This window comes from Musca vetustissima, unplaced genomic scaffold (assembly GCF_032173495.1).
Source record: "Musca vetustissima isolate MV318-11 ecotype Yass unplaced genomic scaffold, APGP_CSIRO_Mvet_v1 utg3874, whole genome shotgun sequence".
NCBI lineage: Eukaryota > Metazoa > Arthropoda > Insecta > Diptera > Muscidae > Musca > Musca vetustissima.
Window position 1 is genome coordinate 69,921 of NW_026878129.1, and position 22,206 is coordinate 92,126.

The following is a 22,206-nucleotide window of genomic DNA, read 5'->3' on the forward strand; positions in this document are numbered from 1 at the left end:
AAAAATTGTATTTAATAACCAAAAGATACAACACCTTTGGCAAACCATAAATCTGCTTTTCCCAGGACTTTTGGTCAGTCGCGGCAGCCAAAGAACTGGTCAGTGGCATAATGATAATCTTAAAAACCGGTTTCTGGCAGCCCTTATGCTTGACCATTACAAGGAGAAAAACGAAGGGAAGCTACAAGATAGTTTTTCTGTAGACAATATGTAAATAAGAAACTAGCTTTCAACCCCGAAACGAACACAAAAGGACATTTATTTTAATTGCTGCTAAATAATGAGGGTCAAACTACTGGCTGCTTCACAATTTCCCTATGTTCTTTGGCTGTTTTTTTGAAAGATGACCAAACTGACCATTAGCTACTTGATTTCCATATTTCACTTCAATGTCTCTTCTTGTTGTCCTCTTCTTTTTTTTTTGCATTTTGCCTCATGTCTTATTGTTTAGACAATTCATAAATATTTTTGTTTTCTTTGGAACACACACAAGAAAAGACGTTACAAAGCAGAAAAAATCCAGGTGTGTTCCTTAAAAAACCAAGCCAGCCAGGTCTTACAATCATAACACTTTGCAAAACAAAAAAATCCAAAGAGAAGAAACAAAAAAAACATAGCTACATACATTTTGTATATGCAAACAATTGTAGGATTTTTTTTTCTGGAATTGTTAAAACATTTATGAGTTTTATGCCTAAAGGCAAACAACGTTTGGCAAAAGATTTCCTAAACTGATAATATTTAGTATGAATATATTTAAAAATGAGAGAAAAAAAATCCACTAAAAAATTGTGGGAGTGTTAAAATGGAAAATATGAATAGGAAAAAAATTATTTTGTGACAAGGATTTCTTGAAAATGTGTTTGAGACATTTAAAATTAATCGGAAATGTAAAAATATTCTCAATATTCAATGATTTTTAATATTCAGCCATAAAATAAAAAAAAGTTACTAAATTCAAAGAATACATTTCCTAGATTTTAGGAACACGGAGGGTCTCAAACTGTCCGCCAGGCATTGATTTGCAATTAAAAGAGAAGAGTTCTTTGAATTAAATTGATCTTTCCTAGGATTCATACATTGGATAATGAAGAAATAAATTGCATAGAATTAAAGGACAAATTTCCTAGATTTTATGAACTCATAAAGTCCCAAAATGTTCTCTTGATGCTCAATTGCAATTAATAGAGAGAGAATTTAAAATTAATAGGAAAGAAAAGTTCAATATTCAATGATTTTTAATATTCAGGCATATTTCCTAAATTCAAGGGATTTTAGGAAAGAAATATTAACTTGCAATTAAAAGTGAAGAGTTCATTGAATTAAGTTGTTATTTCGTAGGATTCATACATTGGATGATGAAGAAATAAATTTCATAGAATTAAAGAACAAATTTCCTAGATTTTATGAACTCACAAAGTCTCAAAATGTTCTATTGATGCTCATTTGCAATTAATAGAGAAGAGTTCATTGAATTCAAGGTATATTTCCTACGATTGAAGAAATATAGAAGATGAAGGAATACATTTCATAGAATTAATGAAAGAAATTCATAGATTTTATGAACACATAGGGTCTCAAACTCATCTCTTGATGCTCATTTGCAATTAAATGAGAAGAGTTCACCGAATTTAATGCAAATTTTCTAGGATTTCATAAATAAGAACGTAAATAAATACCTCTCAGAAATGTTTCTTAGACTTAAGGAACACATTTCCTAAATTTTATGAGCTCATGGTGTCTCAAAATGTTTTCTTTGCTGTGTTTGGGAATTAATAGGAAAGTGTATATTGATTTAATGTACAATTTCCTAGCATACATAAATTAGAAGACAAATAAATACATTACGGAATCAATTCATGGAAATAAGGAATAAATTTCCTAGATTTTATGAACTTGTGAAAACTATTAGACAAGAAACGTTTTTAACATTAGATTTCAAATCAAAAACCAATAAAAATTTTTAAACAAATAAAAAAACACTTTTCTACTCCTTTGCAATTCTAAAAAAATATTCAGAAAAGTATTCTTTATTTTTATGAATTGGTTTTCTTTATTCCTAAAATACAAAATAATAGGAAATTTCGTTTTTTATTCATGGAAAAATTCCCTGTTTTTTCTCTATTTCATTATTTGTTCCCCTTTATTTTCCTTCAGAAAATAAAATCCTTGAAATGTGTCCTCTTTTCCCCTTTATTTTTCTTTAGATAATAAAATCCTTGAAATTTGCCCTCTTTTTTGCTTTTGGGGGTTAAAAATGTTTTGCTTTTAAATTGATTTAAAGAAAAAAACAAAACAAGATTTTCTAGTTTTCTTTCAATAAAAATGTCATCAAAACTGTCTAATTGTAATGACCTTAAGGTGGTGGTGACCGGACATGAAACTTGACCAATTCGCATACACACACAAAAGAATAAAATTTTCAAGTGAAAAATTTTAAGGGCAAAAAAATGAAAATATTTTTTTTTCAAAAATTTTCTCACGCTAAATTTTGGGCCTTTTTCGTTTTTTTTTCATAAGGAAGAACAAGATTTTTTCGAATGTGATAATGTCTTAATATTAGAAACAAGTTCAAAATAAACTTGTCAGCTGGTCAGCCAAAAGGTAAAGGTGATGATCTTTGCTGCCGGGTAATTACAAATGGGAAGGGGTTAAATTTAAAAAAAAACTGGATTTTTAAGGTTCTCCAAAAACAGCGGTTTTGAAAGACATTAAAACAAGTGTTTTTTATTTATGTTTGAAAATATTTCTTGTTATGTTTTTTTTTGTCATTTTGTTGTTAAACAATCACATTTTAATTTTTATTTTTTTTCTGCTTCGCTCTCTCAAAATCGGGGCTAAATAATTATTTATGAATTGCAGGCTGCTAAAATCAACAATGTGTGTTGAGTTGTACAGAAACCTGTCAATTGTAGTGCAAATAGCAGAAGAAAAAAATTACAACAACAATAATTTTTTTTCGTTGTTGTTGTTTGCTAGTCAATTGCAACTGGTATTCGAATTAGCAAAAATTGACATTAATAGTCTGATAGAATTGCTCTGAGAAGGAGGATGAGGGGAGCAGGTGAGTTATGACATTTGCCATGGTATTGGTGTACGCTGTACCCTTATCGGTGTGAGGAAATCTCTATGCAATCGTAAATTATCTTTAAATCAATGCTTTGTTAATTATTATAGCAGTTGTGTGTTGATAGCTTGGCGGCTGCTGGCTGTCAAAGTCAACAAGTTTGTTTGTAATTGAATACCACCAAAAGTCAAAGACATTAGTAAGATTGTTGCGAAAAAAAATATAATAACAATTATAATAACAATAACAACAACAACAAAAAACTCACATTTAATTGCAGAGATGTTGGTTATAAAAAATAAATAAAAATGAAAAAAAAAAATTATTTGGTACCCAAAAAAAAATAAAAAGGAAGAACTTAAAAAAAATATTATTGCAAATATTTAAAGGAAATCTCCTTATCTCTTTATTTTTATATAAAAAATTTAAAGAAATAGACGCCACATTTTCAAATCAATTTTTTTTCTATTTATTTTTTTTCTTTACCCCACAAAGCCCTCAACCAAGTGTTGAGTACTTAATTACCATATAATTCAATTGTTAATTAGTAGTGCGTGTGTGTATGTGTGCATGTATTTGTACGTCTAGTCTTCTTTATAGGCAGCACACAATATTTATTTACTTATTTGCTTAGCTATTTGCTAATGTTTTGCATTTGTTTTTTATTCTTCAGTTCTAAACGAGGAGGTCAATAAAAAGGTGACTGTTTTTTTTTCAAAACTAACACCATTTCATGTTTAATTGATGGCAGTTTAGTTGTTGTTGTTGTTCATTCAATTTTCAAAACTATAATTTATGTATGTTGCGTATACAAATAGTATTGCACAATTTAGAATACTGATAATGGCTAATGATTAGATGTTCGGAAATTATGGAATTTTTTCATAATCATTTCAATTAAAAAGGAAAATACAAAATACAGTTTTTTTTTTCGAGGAGGCCCCTAAAAGTAGGCTACATAAAATAAAATTCACAAAATTGAGAGAAAAAATATTTAAATTAATTTTTTTAATGATTAAAGTAATGAGAAATTATTTAAAATTGCATTTTTCCAAAAAAAATATTTCGTATACAGCCTAAAAGTATGCCATAGTAAAATGAATTGAATTTTTGAATTAATAAATCTTAACAATTGTTTAAGAAAACATCATATCTTCTACTTCCATTAAGAAATATGTGGAAAAAAGCCATAAAACTCCCAAATGTATGCTTGTAAAAAATTTAAACTCCTAAAAATATGCTACAAATTTTGCAAAAATTGTAAAATCCATATAAAATGTGAAAAAATATTAAATAAGATGTTTTGTAAGCCTAAAAGTATGCTATAATAAAATGAATTAAATTTTTGAATTAATATATCTTAACAATTGTTTAAGAAAACTTCATATCAGCCACTTCGATTAAGAAATATGAGGAAAAAAGGCATAAAACTCCCAAATGTATGCTTGTAAAAAATGTGAACTCCTAAAAATATGCTACAAATTTTGCAAACTTTTTTAAAATCCATATAAAATGTGAAAAAATATTAACTAAGAAAAAAAATTAAAAAATATTAACTAAATATCAGGGAAATTGATTAGGTCCTGAGAAATCATTTTTACAAATATCCTAAAAGTATGCAATAAAATTTAAGAAATGCCAATATTACACTGATTGACTGAAAATAGAAAATGTCTGTTCATAAGATATTAAAGAAATCTATTGAAATTTCGAAAATTTGGTTTTATAAGGCTCCTAAAAGTAGGCAACAAAATTAAAAAAAATACTAATTTCAAATTTAAGAAATGCCAATATTACACTGAATGACTGCAGATAGCAAATTATTTTTGATATAAACTTAGAATATTAAAGAAACCTATTAAAATGTCCAGAAATTGGTTTTACAAGGTCCCTAAAAGTATACAAGATAATTTAAAAAGTATCAATTTCTTAAAAAAAATATTTCAAAATGGCATTTTTTTAATCCATGTAAGTATTAAATATTAAAAAAAAACTATTGAAATATTCAAATATTAAATAAAACTATTGAAATTTTTAGATTTTTTTACAAGGCTCCTAAAAGTATGCTGCAAAATTCCTAAAATTATAAATTCTCATAAAATTTCGTGAAATATCAAATGTTACACCAAATAAGCCTTAATTTGATAGGAAATCCATGTTTATGCCTTGAAATTTTAATAATTGGTACCCAAAAGTATGCTACAAATATTCGGCAATTTTCAAAATTCGCCATAAATTTCAAATTTATTAAATTGTAGCTAAATTTATTTCAGAATTGTTTCAAGGCCGTTTTGAAAACTCTTTTTTTTATAACTCGAACTCCTAAAAGTATGCTTTGATTACCAACAAATCAGTTGTTTTGTGTCTATTTCAAGGAATTTGAGCTTTTTTGAGCTTTTTTTCTTATGAAACCTTTAGGAAATTATCTTCCATGAAACTTGGCAACCTAGCTGAGTTAGTGATCATTACTTAAGCAGTTAGAGCAACCCCTTTTTCTATTGAAAAAAAAAAAACTGAAGACACATGTTTTGCCATATTTAGCTAAATACTTATTTAACATAATCCGCTTAGAAGCATTAGAAAAAAATGCTTTTTCGCAACAAGAATTTCGCTTTCATTTCGTTGCCATTTTTTTTAAATAGAGCAACACCACAATAGGGTGTAATTCATAGAACGCAGACACACACATTCTTACACACTTGTCACAAAGTACAAAGTAATTTGCAATACAAATCAACAAGAGAATGAAAAAAATGGTATCGAATTGAAAAAAAAATCCAACAAATATATGCCAATTATTTGACATTTTGGCTAGCAAACTCGTGCTACTTCCGTTTTATTTTTAAAAAAATGTAAACAACGAGAGAGACCGAAAAAATTTTGTGATCAAAGATTAGATCAGCAGCGCAAAAAATAGCCCATTTTTTTGCAATGACGAACAAATGGTCAGCCGTTTTTATTTTTTTCATACAATTTGACTTTTAATTGACCCCATACAACCAATCAACATACAATGAATGAAGACAGAGAGAGACAGAAATAGAGAACAGACAGACAGACGGTCTAGAGAAATGTAAATAGAAATAGCGAACTTACCTTCACGTCTCATTCCCATTTTGAGGCACTTTCTGAGGCGGCAATATTGGCATTGATTCCGATGATGCTGATCGATGGGACAATTTCTGCTCCCCCGACAGGAGTAGGTTAAATTGCGGCGCACCGAACGTTTGAAAAATGATTTGCAACCTGGAAAAAAAATAAAACTTTAAATTAATAAAAAATATAGAATAAAAAAAATTAATAAAAATATTATCGATTTAAAAAAATAGTTTCTAAACCCTCCTAGCTGAGAGTGCTATTTGAACAACATTTCCAACAAATTCCCAACAATGTTTAGCAAGCTTGTTAGCAGTTTTGAAAAAAAATAAAAAAAAAAACCCTTTCGCATTACATCTTAACATGGATTTTGACCCGAATTTTTGTGTTCGCCAAGAAAAAAAGAAAACGTGTATATAAATCCTTAGGCTGCTGTTTTGCTAATCTCTGTTTATATTTTTACCATACCATGTGAACTGGATGGGCCAGCCAACAACACACACACACATACCTTAAACATAAAATCCCTAGATATCCCTTTTCTAGTAGAAAAAAAAGAAATCAGCCTTTTTTTGCGACATTGTCTTGTCTAAGAGCCTCACAGGCTTTTCAGACAATATCTTGGCTGCTGTCGTTTCACTTAACTCTTCTGGTCTTCCTGGTTGCAAAACCAGAGCATCATCAGCTATGTCTTCTTCTTCATGTCTCAAAATGTTGTCTTGCCTATTTTTTTTCTTAGCCATCATCATGTCAATGGCCATGTTACACGTTTCATGGCTTAACGCCTCCCATAAAATTACCTTTAATGGCTTTCAATTAATGTTAGCCCGAAAAAAAAGAGATTTTGTTTCCCCCTCCCCAAGTCAAGTAAACTAGGCGCTTAATACGGTTAAAACCGAAAAAAAGGGCTCTGCAAATGTAAACAATCAATGGGTCCAATAAAGGATTTAGGAAAAGGTGGAGTGGGGTGGGTTTTGTGCTGTTTTTGAAATTTCTGTAAGACACGAATTTTGCCAAGACTCGAACATGCAGTGTTTTTGGGGTATTTCGGTTGTTGTTGTTGGATAGCAAAAACAAACTAGACTCCAAAAGAAAAATGTTTAAGTGTGTTTAATTTTATGTCGCCACGTATCTAAACATGTGTATCATGAAACTTCAATGTTCGATGCACGGTTGCTGGCTTTTGATGGCTTTTGATGAACAGTAACAACAACAACAACTACAACAAGATAAAAACATTTTTCAATTTCACGCTGATAGGAGAGGGAACAGCTTAGAAAAAGGGCCAAAAATCATTAAATTAATATTGTGGTGCCTACTTTTAGGCTTTAAATTTTTTTAGATAGTTGAAAAAACAGCAAAAAAATATATAAAAATTAAATTTATAAACTACCGACCATGGATGACATTTTAGTATTGTTTAATTTATTTAAGAAAATTATTTTCTTAATTTTTTAAATCCAGTGCCTACTTTTAGGCATCTAAATTTGTTTAAGTCAAAGAAATACTATTAATTTTGCTTTGTGGAGCATAGAACGGTACTAGATTAGAAAACAAGGAAGAAATTACAAAAAAATAAAATTCAAATTTTAGTGCCTACTTTTAGGCCCTCGATTTGTTAAGGAAAGGAGAACAACAATAGAAAAATCTACAAATAAGAGGGATTTTAAAGACTACTGACCATAGTACTAAATTAGAAAACAAGGAAGAAATTACAAAAAAATAAATTTCAAATTGTAGTGCCTACTTTTAGGCCCTCAATTTCTTAAGGAATGAAGAACAACAATAGAAAAATCTACAAATAAGCAGGATTTTAAATTTATTTTAATTTGTTATTGTTGTTATAATTTATTTGAATTTTTTAGACTTATTTAAAAAAAATCTGTGCCTACTTTTAGGCTCTGAATATCAGGGAAAGTAGAAAAAATAGCAAAAAATACAAATAATTATGATTTTAGAAACTACAAACCATGGATGTCATGGCAATACATTTTTCTTTTTGGTATTTTTTTTTATTACAAATAAATTTCAGTGCCTACTTTTAGGGACCTCAATTTTTAAAGGACGTAGACAAAATATCAAAAATTATAGAAAAAGTGGTGAATATTGAAACTATAGAGCATGAATGGCATTATTTTAAATGTTTTTAATTTAGTTTGTTACAAACAAATTTTTTACATATATATATTTTTTTTTGGAATTGGGAAAATCTCAAAGAATTCCTATCTTATTATGAGTTTAAAATATTATTGAGCAGATTTCAATTAAGGCTGAGAAGACTATATTTGGAAACAATAATAAATAAAATATGGTGCCTACTTTTAGGCTCGCATAATTATTATTTTTATTTTAATTTAAAATTATTTATTTTTTTTAATTCTTATTTTTTGTTGTTGTTATTGTTGCTATATTTAATAATTTTTCCCACCAATAATTTGCCTTAAAGGTTCACCACCAAAAATAAGACCAATGACTCAGCCATAGCAGCCTTTGTAACCCGTTTCCAGTTTGACCATATGTATCGATTTTATTTTCCTTTTTTTCGCCCCGAATATTCCAAAAAAGCCTTATTGTCTTATTGGTATTATGGCAAATGATTTTCAACAATGAAATTCATATAAAACAAAAATAAAAAATATATAAATACAACAATTGTTAAACAATAAGGTTAATGGCAGAAAAAAATTTTTTTGGTTGCGAACCGTCTAAGGTAGATATGTAGGTAGGTATTGGCATGATGGTGATGGCCAATGTGTAATACAAGACAATAGTTGGGCTCTTTTCGACCTGGCTGGCTGCCTTACTGTCTGTCTGTCCGTCTATACCCTGCAAGCATCCTTACACACACGACGTCATCAGGCCACAGAAGAGATTTTTTTCTACTCCATGGCTTGGCATTTTTGGTTGGAGTGCGGGTGTTATGGCCCCAAAATACAAAAACACTATTGAGATGGCATACATAGTTGTAAATTCTTGGCAACAGCAAAAAAAAACAACAAAATATATATCAGAAAGCCAAGAAACTGGATTTGGTTTTGGTTTTCCGAAATAAAAACGTGCCACAATCATGGCTTGGCTTATGGGGAATAAGAAGATGTTTGTGGGTTTTGCTGTTGTTGTTGGCGTTGTTGATAAAAAGGGAGTATATAAAACATTTTTATTTGTTGAGATCCACCCTTTTTCGGTTATTGATATAACACGATATCTTTAAGCACAACAACACATAGTTAATGATCATTAAAAATATAAAAAAATTAAAAAAGGAAAATAAAAAAAATTTAAAAAAAAATAAAAATCTAAAAATTTTCCTCCTTAGATTAACAGATGCTGATTGCCGAATACCCTGAGTTTTATAATCTGTTGTTTTGTTTTTCTACCCTTTTTTCCTTTACAAGCTTTTAGGCATTGTCCACTATCTTTGGCAGAAGAACAACTGGCCTAAAAGTTTTTCCTTTTTTTAGTTAAGAACCTCTTCACCACAAAGATTATCTTAGCAGCCCGGGCATGGCATGGCCGGGCATATGGTGCTGGTATGGCCAATTTTTAACATGTGTTAGTTGTAGTTTTTATTCATGCTCGGCATACTGTTTACAAAACAGCTATAAAACTACAACTAGGAAGAGAAGTAGGCACAAAAAAATAAGGTTCTCTAGGAACCCAGAAAGAAAAAAAATAAAATTGAAGAAAAACAAAGATCGCCAAAAACAACCGACAGACAGACAACAGGGGGAAAAATCATTGTAAACCAGAAATCGTGACTATGTAGTATAACGTGGTATTCTTTGGGCTGAGATGACTTGCTGGCTGGCTGGGCCAAAAACCGATCATCATATAATGTGTGTTATATGGATAAAGCGTATGTTTCTCGCATCGTCTCCCTCTGCCGATCTTACCGATCATTTGTAAAGTTACTTCTTGCCCCCGAATCTTTATTATCGTATGCAGAACTTTTTCCTGCAGATCATGCTGATGATGATGTTGTTGTTGGAGATTTTTTGGCCATAAAATCATATCTCTGTGATTTTTTTTTTTTTGTGTTGGTAAACATGCTGGGCATGCTGCTGCATGATAAAAGAAATAAAGGTAACTGACAGAAATCAAGTCAATCGTTATTTGATAGCAATTTTATGATGCGGATTTTTTTCTATTTTTGTTGTTTTGCTTGTGGAGGCATGGGAAAATTTTTCTGGGGAGAGTAAAGGGGCTGTAAATGCCCTATAAAGTAGGCAATACTATTTTGAAATAAAATAAATTATGGAAAATCGAGCAAAGTAAGATGTACTTTCTAAATGGGAAGCAGTTTTTTGGTTCAAATGATAATTTTCAAAAACAAAAATAATTTTTTATAGCATACTTTTAGGTAGCAATTTTTAAATAGTCTTTTTTTTTGTTCAAAATTAAATTTTGAAAATTTTTAAATACACTATTTTTGTTCAAAATTACAAATTTACAACAAAAATTTCCTAAATATTGAATATTTTTGACTTATTTTATTCTATAAAAAAATGGTGCCTACTTTTAGGGGCCCAAAAAATTAAATTTTAATTTTGTATGCCTATTTTTAGGTTTAACAATATTATTTTTAATGTAATTATTAGAATATGTTAATTTTGTATTTTATGAAAAAATGTGGTGCCTACTTTTAGGCCTTTAAACATTTTCTATTATGTTTCCAAAGCATACTTTTGGTTGTAAAATATGATTTTTCTTTTCATGGAATACTAATAAAATCAGTTAGGAAACCATAATATTTTGGATTTTTATTTTATGCAAAAATGTAGTGCCTACTTTTAGGCATTCTAGAAATTTATAAAAATTTTCTAAAGCCTAATTTTAGGTTTTTTCATTGAATACTAATAAAATCATTTAGAATTATTTAGAATTTTTATTTTAGCCTACCTTTTTGGTAAAAAAATATTTTTTCTTGGAGTAATTAAAAACTAATAAATTTTTATTTTAATAAAAAAATGTAGTGCATACTTTTAGGCATTCTAGAAATTTATAAAAAAAATTCTAAAGCCTACTTTTAGGTTTAAAAATTTTATTTTTCATAAAACTCGTAATTAAGCACGTTAGGCCTTTTTACTCCATTTATTACTGGAAATGATGACTTTGAATTAAAAAATCGCGTGATTTCTTGCATGGCCAAGAACAAGAGCAACAACAAAACAAACTGTTTCAATATATATCTCATTGTTGTTGTTGTTTTTTTTTTTAATTTTACAGTTAACTAACAAACTTATGAACAATTAGCCTCAAACTGACAGACCATAATAGTTAGACCTTAACGCCACCAACAACACCAACACATTAGAGTTAGGCCGTCGCGCAGCCAACCAAGCCGCCAACCAGTCAGGCAGTCAGCCAGCAAATAAGACGTCTATTAAGTTAACTGAACATTAACAGCAATTAATTGAACTTCCTTAAAAATGTGCAACGGTATGTGAAGTCAGACTATATATTTGTTGTTATTGTTGTTGCATTTTTTAGAAAAAAAATAGCACACACAAAAAGATAGACCAGCTATTAAATAAAGTGCAAGCAAACATGAACTCAAGCTCTCTTTCTCCTCTATGCTATCGGTATCTTCATGATAGAACCTAGGCGAAATAAAAAAACCACATTAAATGCAGAACATAGCAACAACACACGTTTTGCGCACGCGCAACACTTGTTGCGCATCGGCTAGCAATTAAAAGCGTGAAATTACTTTAAGCACACCAAAGGCAAAAAAAAATTGAAAAGAAACGAAAAAAAAAACCCGAACCAAATTGCAATGAAATAAAAATCGTATACTTTGATCACAGTTTTGTTTACTAAGAAAAAAATTTTTTTTGAAACAAAAAAAAAATAAATAATGCAATTAAAAAAACCAACAACAAAAAAACCACAATTAAACATTGATTATTGTAGGAGAGAGAGAAAAAAATATTGTAACCCAGTTTTTGTGGTTGCAGAGTTAAATGACAAAAAAAATAAATAAATTCAGAAGCTTCATACCGAGAACTTAACCATGAAAAGCAAGACATTAACCTGATGATGATCAGCATGATAGAGGGGTTTCTTGTCTCTATTCTCCTCTCCTCTGTTTATTTTTGCTCTTGCTCTTTAATTAAGGCTAATTTAGTTTAAAGCCAAGTTATGAAGTTGGCTGGCATGCCGACTTTTTAGATTTATGAATAAGTATTCGAAAAATTGCACTGAACATGAACCATTTGGTTTTGAGAAGAGGGGGAGGATGAAGCCGTAGAAATCTAGTGTCATAAAAATTTATATCAAAATGCCTCTAATTTTTACATAGACAAATGCTGTACCAAGGGCCCTGGCTTGATAAACAGTTCTTGTATTTATTTTCTTTTTATTTTGACAGCTCCAAGGGAGAACAACAAATATTCTCTACGGCACCATGTGACAGTTGCATGCAATCTGCTGATAACTGATTCCGTTGGGCTTGAGTGAAATTTAAAGGGTAATAAAAAGAAAAGGCATTACCTCAAAATAAATGACAACGGGATTGGAGATGAGAAGACATAATAAAATGGGTTAAAACTACAGATTGTAAAATAAAAAAATGTCCAAAAATTATTGCCTATTTTTAGGAGTCTTTTTTAATGCTACCATTTATATAAGGAAAAACTACCATTTATGTGATTGAAAATTGTTAAACATGTTAGAAATTGCAAATATTTACAATTTATAGAAAATTGTTGCCTACTTTTAGTAACAGTTAAAATTTTTCAAATTAATTGCCTACTTTTAGGAGAATTTTTTTTTTGTTAAATACTTCTTGAAAAATATGTGTTTGGAAATAAAAACTGTATTTTGAGATATTAAATATGCAATTTTAAGCATTAAGAACCTTTTCCTAAAAATTATAAATAAAAATAAAAAAATTGTTGCATATTTTTAGGAGAATTTTTTTTTTAAATAAAAAACTTTTTTTTTCATTAAAAACCTATGCTTAAAAAATTTCCTATTTGGGATTTTAAAGCAGTAGAAATTTTTTTAAATAAACGAAAATTAAAAAAAATTTTGCATATTTTTAGTCTTTTTTTATAAGAAAATTTTGAGATAATATTTTGTTGACACCAAAAAATGTTTTTATAGTGGAAAAATTGTCATATTTTAAAATTTTAAGCATTCTTTAAATTTAAAAGTGCCTACTTTTGGGGCGAAAACAAAATATTTAAAAAATGGTGCCTACTTTTAGGATTTTTTCTTTTTTAATTTAAATTTTAATATTTTCTCTCTTAAAAATTTGTTGTTGTTGGTTTTATTTTTTACCCTGTCTTTGTTAATTAATTAAACCGTTAGCTAGATATTTTTTTTTTCTTTCAATAGCTTTGCTACCTTACAAAAAAAATCCAAGCTCTATATTTTGTGGCTAATAATGTTTGTTTCCCTTACAAGAACAAAAACAACAACACAAATCAGTTCTTTTTTTGAGGTTTATTTGTCTCCAGCTATGATCACGATCATGTTTTTAAGTTGTTTGTTGGATTTTTTTTTTTGCTTTTTTCTTGGCAAACTTTCCAGTCGCTAAAAAAAAATAATTCGTGCCCTGTTGTTGTTTTTTTAGAAAATCTTCTTGGTACTTTAAATGAAAATCAATTTGTGCTAAGGGTTTTTGTTTTAGTTAACTATGATTTGTCGTTGCTTGTGTTAAGAAAAAATTGATGAAAAAGAAACAACAACAACAACAGCATTTTTGTACCATGATTTGTTTAACAAGGTATTGTCTTTTTTTGAAAATAATTAAAAAAAAAATATTTTTTTTCGTATTCAAAATTCATTAGTCATTTTCTTTTAATTAAATAATTTTTTTTTTTTAATTTTTAATAAATATTATCTCTGTGATTTTTACATGACACTGATTAGTAACTAAACTTGAGCAAATGTTAGCTATGCCATAAATAAATATGTATAACAAAAAAAATGAAAAAAAGAAAATAAATTAAAAAATTTAATTTCAAACGGCAAAAATGCCTTTAGGGCCTTTGTCACACACAGGCACACCAAAAAACAGAGAAAGACACTGTGCGAAAAAAGTCGGACAGCAACTGGAAAATTTTTGTCATAACCAACCAACCATCACTCTTCGTATGTTGGATGTGTGACACAAATGTGTATGAACAAGTTACCGGAAACTATGTAGGTACTCACTCACTCTCACATACATATCTAGCGAGAACAAGTAACAAACATAAATTTGTCTTTTAATATTATGATGTTTTTTTTCTTCATATAAAAAAAAAATATATATGGAAACCACTTTAAAGTAATATACATTTTAATGAATTGTATGGCTGTTGTTGTTGTTGCAGTTTTATTTTAAAGAAACCTCTAAACGAAGAGGACTTGTTGAACATGGCATAGCCCCAAAAACAAAAAAAAATATGTGTGTACAAAAAAAATTCCCACGTTTAATAATTAAGTCTTCTTGTTAAAGATGAGTCTGTCCTATGTCATAGTTGTTGTTGTCATTCTCACATGTTTGCTCATTCGCTCATACATAAGTTTACACAATTTAAAATATATATTTTTTTATTTTGTTTTTAATTTAATCATTAAGAAGTTGGTCAGAATATAAGCCAAAGAAACTAAATTGGAACCCAAAACAAATAATGGAAAGGGGGGAGAAGGGGTTTTGAGACACTTTTATTTTAATTAGTTAAATGATAGGAAATTATGTGTGTTGAACATGGGTGGCCAAAAAGAAGAAGAAAAAGAATTTAAAATGAAATTAAAAAAAATTGAAATTTTATAATTTTTTTTTAAATTTTTGGATAATGCGGATAATGGATTTAGTAAGCATGGATAATGTTGACAAACTGTTCCAGATCAAGGCAAAAATAAGAATTTGAAAAAAAAATCGGATAATGTGGATAAAGCGAATAATGTGGATAAAACGGATAATGTGGATAAAATGGATAATGAATGTATGCCTCGCGGATAACGATTTTATGTCATTTTAGTGGTTGGTTAAATGTTTCGAATTGTTTAGAGGTATTTTTTTTTTTTGCAATTGATTAGTTCGGATAAGGAGTTTGTTTTTTCAATTCTGATAATGCGGATAACTAAGTGTCGGTTAATGATTTTTTTTGCGGATAACAAATTGTTGACACTTGGATAATGATTTGATAGGTTGTGAAAATGTTTTAAATGATTTATAGTTAATTTTTTTGTTAGTTGGATGCCGCGAATAAAGTTTTTTAACATTTGAATAGTGCGGATAATCAATTTATGAGTCTAGGATAATGAATTTCTAAAATGTTAATGGTCGGATAAAAGGTTTAACTTGTTGAGAAATCATTTGTTGTCAATTTTATACCGCGGATAAGGATTTTTTTTCATAAACGGATAATGCGGATAACGATTTTACAAGTCTCGGATAATGTGGATAATGATTCTATCGCAGTTTTTGGGATGTGGAAAGGTTTTGAATGCTATGGAGGCTATTTTTTGTTAGTTGGACACCGCGATAAGTATTTTATATTATTCGGATAATTTTAAGCGTCGGATAATAATTTTATTAATTTTTATTAAAATTGAAATTAATTTTTTTTTAAAAATTTTATTAAAATTATTAATTTTATTAGATTTTGAAGGTTGGGTAAATGGTTTGGCATTATTTAGAGGTGATTTTTTGTTAGTTCTATACCACGGATAAAGGTTTTTGGCTATTCGGATAATGCGGATAACGAATTTCTAAGTGTGGGATAATTATTTTATGACATTTGAAAGGTTGGATAAACGTTTTGACTTATTCTGAGACCATTTAATATCAATTTTATACCGCGGATAACGTCATTTTTACTCGGATAACAAATTTTTTACCCTTGGATAATAATTTTGTGATATTTTATAGGTCAATTTGTTATTTGACATTATTTGAAGGTCCATTTCGGTAAATTTTATATCGCGGATAAAGTTTTTTTTCTTATTCGGATAATGCGGATAACAACATTACACAACTCGGATAATATTTATAATGTTTTTAAAGCACTGAGACATCATGGCTTAGTATTTTAGGCTATTTAGATAAAGTGTTTGCAAGTTTTCACTCCTCGGATAATGTGGATAAGGATTTTATGTCCTTCGGATAATGCGGATAAATTATTTTTTGCCCTCAGTTAATGTGTATAAAGTTTTTAAAGCATTTATACAACATGTACACCGAGCTTAGAATCTTTGTAAAACACGGATAACATTTTTCACTCTACGGATAATGTGGATAATGGTTTTATGACTTTCGGATAAAGTGGATAATTTTTTATACTATTCGGATAACATAAAAAATGTTTTTGGATATCATTTTAATGCGTTGAATAATTATTTATGGCCCACGGATAAGGGGGATAAAGTTTTTTTATTCGGTTAATGCGGATATTTTCATTTTTATAATTCGGATAAAATATTTTTGTTATACGAATTCAAAATTGATAGGGATAAATGTTCGGATAAAAATTTATAGTTCGAAAAAAAATTTGATTCGGATAATGCGGATATTTTCATTTTTATAATTCGGATAAAATATTTTTTTGTTATATGAATTCAAAATTGATAAGGATAAATGTTCGGATAAAAAAAAAATTGATAATTCGAAAAAATCAACTCCTAATTACTACTCATTTGTTTGTTATTCAGAAAAAATCCCCCCAAATCAAACCAAAAACAAAATTAGTTTCCCAGGCTTCGGAAAAAATTGTCCACTTTCTTGTAAGTCAACCATTTTCCCCTCCCTCCATTTACCTCACCCACACCTCTGCAAAAACGTTTGGAGATTAAATGTTATTGGAGGCTCAAATGGAAAGCCATGCATGCTTGGCCAGGTTAACTTGCTGCATGTGGTAAGCTAGGTATTTGTGGTATGTTGCTGATGATGTTACCGCCACCGCTGCAGTACTATTTTTGCAGTTGTTGTTGTTGTTGCTGTTGTGACTGTTATTTTATGCTTGCTTGCCTGCCTGGCTCGTTGCTGTTGATGAGGAAAACACGATAGCAATCAATTTTAAACGAAGATGAAGCAACCAACAACAACAACAAAACGAAAATTCAAACTCATGCCTCCTACTCCACCTTGTATACACATAATGTCAAGTCCAAACGTGGATGTGTGTATGGAAGGAAGACTAGCCAGCCAGGCTTGTGATGATGATGATGACGATCATCATGGAAAAATGATGACCAAACGGCAGATAAGAATTGTGGCCAACAATCTTTTAAGAATGCATAAAGTTTTCTCCCAAAAAAAAGCTACAACAAAAATTCACGTAAAAAATTCTAACGCATTCATAAAGCTGAGAAGCCTAAATGCAGTTTTTGGTGTTGTTGTTGTTGCTGCTTTGCTTCACGTGCAAAGCGGCTGGCTTGAAGTTGTGAGTGAGGCTTGATCAAAAGTTCCAAAGTGTTTGGAGGGGGCATTAAGGAGAATACCTTGGAACTCCTTGCCTTGTTGTGTGTGTGTGTGTCTTGTAATCTCAATGTCTAACACTAACTGTCTGCCAGATCTTGGGAATGAACATTTTTTCTAAGTGTGTGTGTGTGTGTTTGAGTAAGTGTGTAGTGTTTGTTTGTTCCATGCAAACAACCATCCCTTCCTGCCGCTGCTGCTGCTTCCTCATACTTCCTTTTTGGTGGCTATGACTATTTGTCTGGATTTTTTGTGTTTGCTTGCGATAGAACCTTAAGATGTTGTTGCCATAGCGAGAGATAATGTCTGTCTGTCTATCTTGCTTGGATTTTTTTTAACAACGTCTAGGTCTAGGGATACCTTTTGGCTGGTCGGTTTGTTGCGGCATAAATCGTATTGTGCCATTTAGCTGTACGTGTTCACTTTACGGCCTTTGACGTAATAAAATAGAAGCGAGAATCGAGTGAAAAAAATAAACGGCAGACGAATTATAATCTCTATTTATATTTGATGTGTGGCAGCAGCAACAGCAACAAACTAAAGGTTGACGGTCTGGACACCATGACCAGCATTCTATATATGAATTTTTTAGTGCTCCCATTCATGCATGAATGATGGATGAATTGTTTGGGAAAATTTTTGAGGCATAAAAAAATTAAGGGGGGAAATAGTACATTTCTATTAGAAATCAACACTGAAATCACTACAATTTTGGGGAAAAAAATTCACCTGGTGAAAAAAATTCCCGAAAGAGGATATTTTTTAGATATTTTTTTTTTTGTGGAAAAAAAAAATTTGTTTTCAATGGAAATTTGTATTCTGAGCCTATAGAAGTAAAAAGCAGAAAAAAAAAATAAATTTCCTTGAAAAATAAAAATTTCCCTTAAAGGGAAATTTTTGTTTAAACAATTTTTTCAAAAATTCTTTTTGTTTTGCATTCTTTATGAAAAACTAAGTTGAATGTGATCAAAAACTGAAAATTTCCCTTTTGGGAAATTTTAAGGGAAATTTTTGTTTTCATCGGAATATTATATTTCAAGCCTAAATAAGCAATATTCTGCAGAAAATTTTGTATTCTGTTGAAAAATAAAAATGTCCCTTAAAGGGAAATTTTTGTTTATACGAATTTTTCAAAAATTCTTTTTGTTTTGCATTTTTTATGAAAAATTAAGTTGAATGGAGTCAAAAAATTAAAATTTCCCTTTTGGGAAATTTTTAGGGAAATTTTTGTTCTCAAGGGAAATTTGTGTTTTAGAGCTAAATACATATAACACTGAAAGAATTTTTCAATTTACTTGAAAAATAAAAATTTCCCACGAAGGGAAATTTTTGTTTTTATGAAATTTTTGAAAATTGTTACATTTTCAGAATCTACATCAAAAATACATTTAAAATTAATAAAAAATTAAATTTTGTTTCTTTAGAAAACTTTAAAGGAAATTAATTTTTTATACAAAAATATCAATATTTCAATTAAGGGAAAAAATTCCCTATCCTCCTTTCCCTTCCCCAAAACCAAATTTTACTAATTACGTCTATGTTGTCAAAAAAAAACATTGTACTTGTCTAGCCCGATCGCTCTCTGCATGAGCCATGACTAGGCTTTGAAAATAATAATAAATGATTTGTTTTTTTCAAATCACCAAACATGATGTTATGTTTAAATGCAGATAGTAAGTAATATTGAAATTATATTTATGTTTTTTTCGTAGCCTTCATATCCCTCTAACATGCCTTATCTGACAGCCTACAATAACTGATGAAGATTTGGTTACTTTTTTGTTTTGAATTTCTATAAAATAAAGGTGTGTTGGCCAATATGGGATCCATGGCTCAATGACGCTGACGGTGATGATGATGACCATACAAAATTAAGTGATGTTGGCTAAAACGTTTAGAGAAAAAGCGTGCCAAACCGGCAGAGGAAGCGAGAGGAGGGAGACCTATCAAAATCCCATCAAAAGAAAAGATCAATAAAAAAATCGTATTTAAAATGTTTGTGATTTTGATTTTTTATTATCGGAAGGGAGGGTGGCGGAGAAAATGCAGTTGCTAGGCGATTAGCTTATAAGTAGTTATACGATAGCAACAAATTAATGATATGGCTATTTAAGTGGTCATAAAAATTTCAGAAGAGGAAAAAAATTAAAACGACAAAGTTGGCTTCCAAAAGAATTTAAAAAAAAAACGGACAAAAAATATTGTTCCTCAGGAATCTGGTGTGCCTAATTTTTAGCGCCTTTTAATGGAGAGAATTTTGTATGCAACAACTTATTTTCTTTGTTGTTGTTGTTTTAACAAAAAATATATATAAATCATTTTAAATCCAAAATCATACACATGTACACCAAACGTTTTGATGCTGCCCTTTTTCGTGAGGAGATTCCAACAGCCCAGAAAAAAAAATAAAACGCCTCTACTTTTGCCACCAGAGAAAAAAGTTGCAGGCGCTTGCATTCTTCCGAAAGGATTTATGGATTTTATTAAGCCACAAAAAAACAAATATTTACTCCCATTTTTTCCTGCTCTTGCCGAGAGGAGCTATTGAACCCTGGAGAGGGGATCAAAAAAATCTCAAAGGAGATTAAAAAATTATGGGAATTTTTTTAAAGGAAGGAAAATAATTACAACCCGTTCTGAGGGTCTCCTGAGGTGCGGGATCGCAAAACCACAAATATAATATTTATTTTTCCTCCCCACCACCCTCCTTTCCCTTCTAAAGGGAAATAACAGAATGTGAAGCAAAAACTTCTTCAAAGTCTTTGACAAAAATTTGAATTTTTCCTAAAGGGAAATGGTTTGGTCTTGAAGATATTATGAGTGATTCTCAAGCTCCAAGGCCTACTGAATTCGAATCTTCAAACAGATTTTCAATATATGTCACCATATTCGAGTTATACGATTTTTATTGAAATACATTTTTTTAACTTTTTGTATTTAAGGAAGTTTTGGTATTTGGGCCATGTCATGAGAACCATTAGAGATATTTTGAAAAATTAAAGCTCGTTTGAAATCTAATGGGTTTAGGAATTTTTAATGTAAAGACACCCATTACTTTAGTTATATCGTTTTGAAGATATGACTAAAAATTTAAAAGCGGTTTGGTAAATTTCCAATTGTTCATCGAAAAATCCAATAAGAAAAAAAACCCTAAAATTTTATTTTCTCTATTTTTTTAGTTTCTAATAACTAATTCCCATTTTCTTAACATTCTAAAAAATTTCAAAATTGAATTTTCAAACACTCACCTTCACATGTGAATTGACCATAATGCTTGCCCGAACTCTTATCACCACACACGACACATTCAATATTTTGTTTGGGATCGATTTGTGAACCGCTATTACTGCTTTGCGAATGTGAACTATTGGCCTGTGAACTGGGTGTTGTACTACCACCATTGCCGGCTTGATTGTGACCTCCATGACCACCAGCACCACTGCTGGCACCACCACCAACCAAACACTGTGACTGTGACGATTTCATCAATGAACTCATATCATGGCTGGTGTGTTGATTTGCCGACGCCGTTCCATGATGGACACCACTATTGCTAACCGTATTCATGGCGGATAGATCTTCTTTGATGGTATGGTGGGTGGCAGCAGCTGCGGCGGCGGCGGAGGCATTTTGTTGATGTTGATTTGCGTTTTGTTGATTTGTCGAAAGGGCGGATAGATCTTGTTTAATGCCCACCGATTGATGGCTGGTGACACTGGACGGTGTGGTACCACCGCCGGTACCCACTGAACCGGCCTGATTTGTCTGGGCACTGGCCAGTGAACCGGCGGGACCGGCGGATGCATGCAGATGACCGCCCAAATTTGGATCATGCCAGGCTGTGGGTGGTGGTACGCCCAGGGCCATGGATCGCGGCAGGCCCAGTTCAAAGGCGGATAGTTCGGCGCCCGATTGCGGTCTGTGATTGAAGAAACCCGGTGCGGTGGAGGGGGAGGCACACATAACGCCGCCACCATAGACACTCAATGAGTTGTGTGTAATCATTTTGGCGGACGTGGGCGTACAGGAGGAGCTGGCGGTGTTGTTGTTGTAAGTAGAATGCACTTTTGAGCGTTAATTGGCAAAAGCCGTTGTGACCACCGAAAGCGTATGGTGGGCTGGACAACGGTCTTTTTTATTGAGTTTGTAATAATTCCAAAAAATAAATAATTTTTAAAAAATATCCAATATTTTCGGTGAGATACACTTTTTTCACAAATCAAATTTTTTCTTTCAATTTCTTTTGATTCTTCTTTATTTTTAAATTTTATGAATTTTATTGGCTTTTATTTTTACATTGCTTTTTATTTTGGGCCAAACATAAAATCAATCTTGAAATCAAAACACTTTTGCTTTTGTGATTTTTCTTTTTTTATTTGCACTTTGGAAAATATTTTCTCTTTTTTTCGAAATATTTATTTTTTATTATTCTCTTTCTTGTATTTTCTTTAATATTTTATTTTTTTTGTAAATTATTTTCTTTTAATTTATTTAACTTTAAAAAATATATCTTCTTTTTTTCTTGTTGGCTTAGAATTTTTCTAAGTTCTTTTCTCTTGGTATATTTTTTGTGTGTTAAATTTTTCGTTTGTCAGAAAATGCGCGTCATGCGAGCAGCGAAAATCTCAGC

General features: G+C 30.4%; 1 protein-coding gene across 1 annotated transcript in view; it reads right to left on the minus strand.

Moving 5' to 3' along the window:
- LOC133322925 (steroid receptor seven-up, isoforms B/C-like) overlaps nt 1–21,656 on the minus strand; it is a 45,443-nt gene extending 23,787 nt beyond the window's left edge. Inside the window, exons 1-2 of the mRNA XM_061531876.1 lie at nt 20,825–21,656; nt 6,164–6,313 (exon numbers count right to left, since the gene is read on the minus strand). Of these exons, the coding sequence (XP_061387860.1) occupies nt 6,164–6,313; nt 20,825–21,581 (907 nt within the window). The 5' untranslated portion in view covers nt 21,582–21,656. The remainder of the gene's footprint in view (nt 1–6,163; nt 6,314–20,824) is intronic.
- Nucleotides 21,657–22,206: the final 550 nt, after the last annotated feature.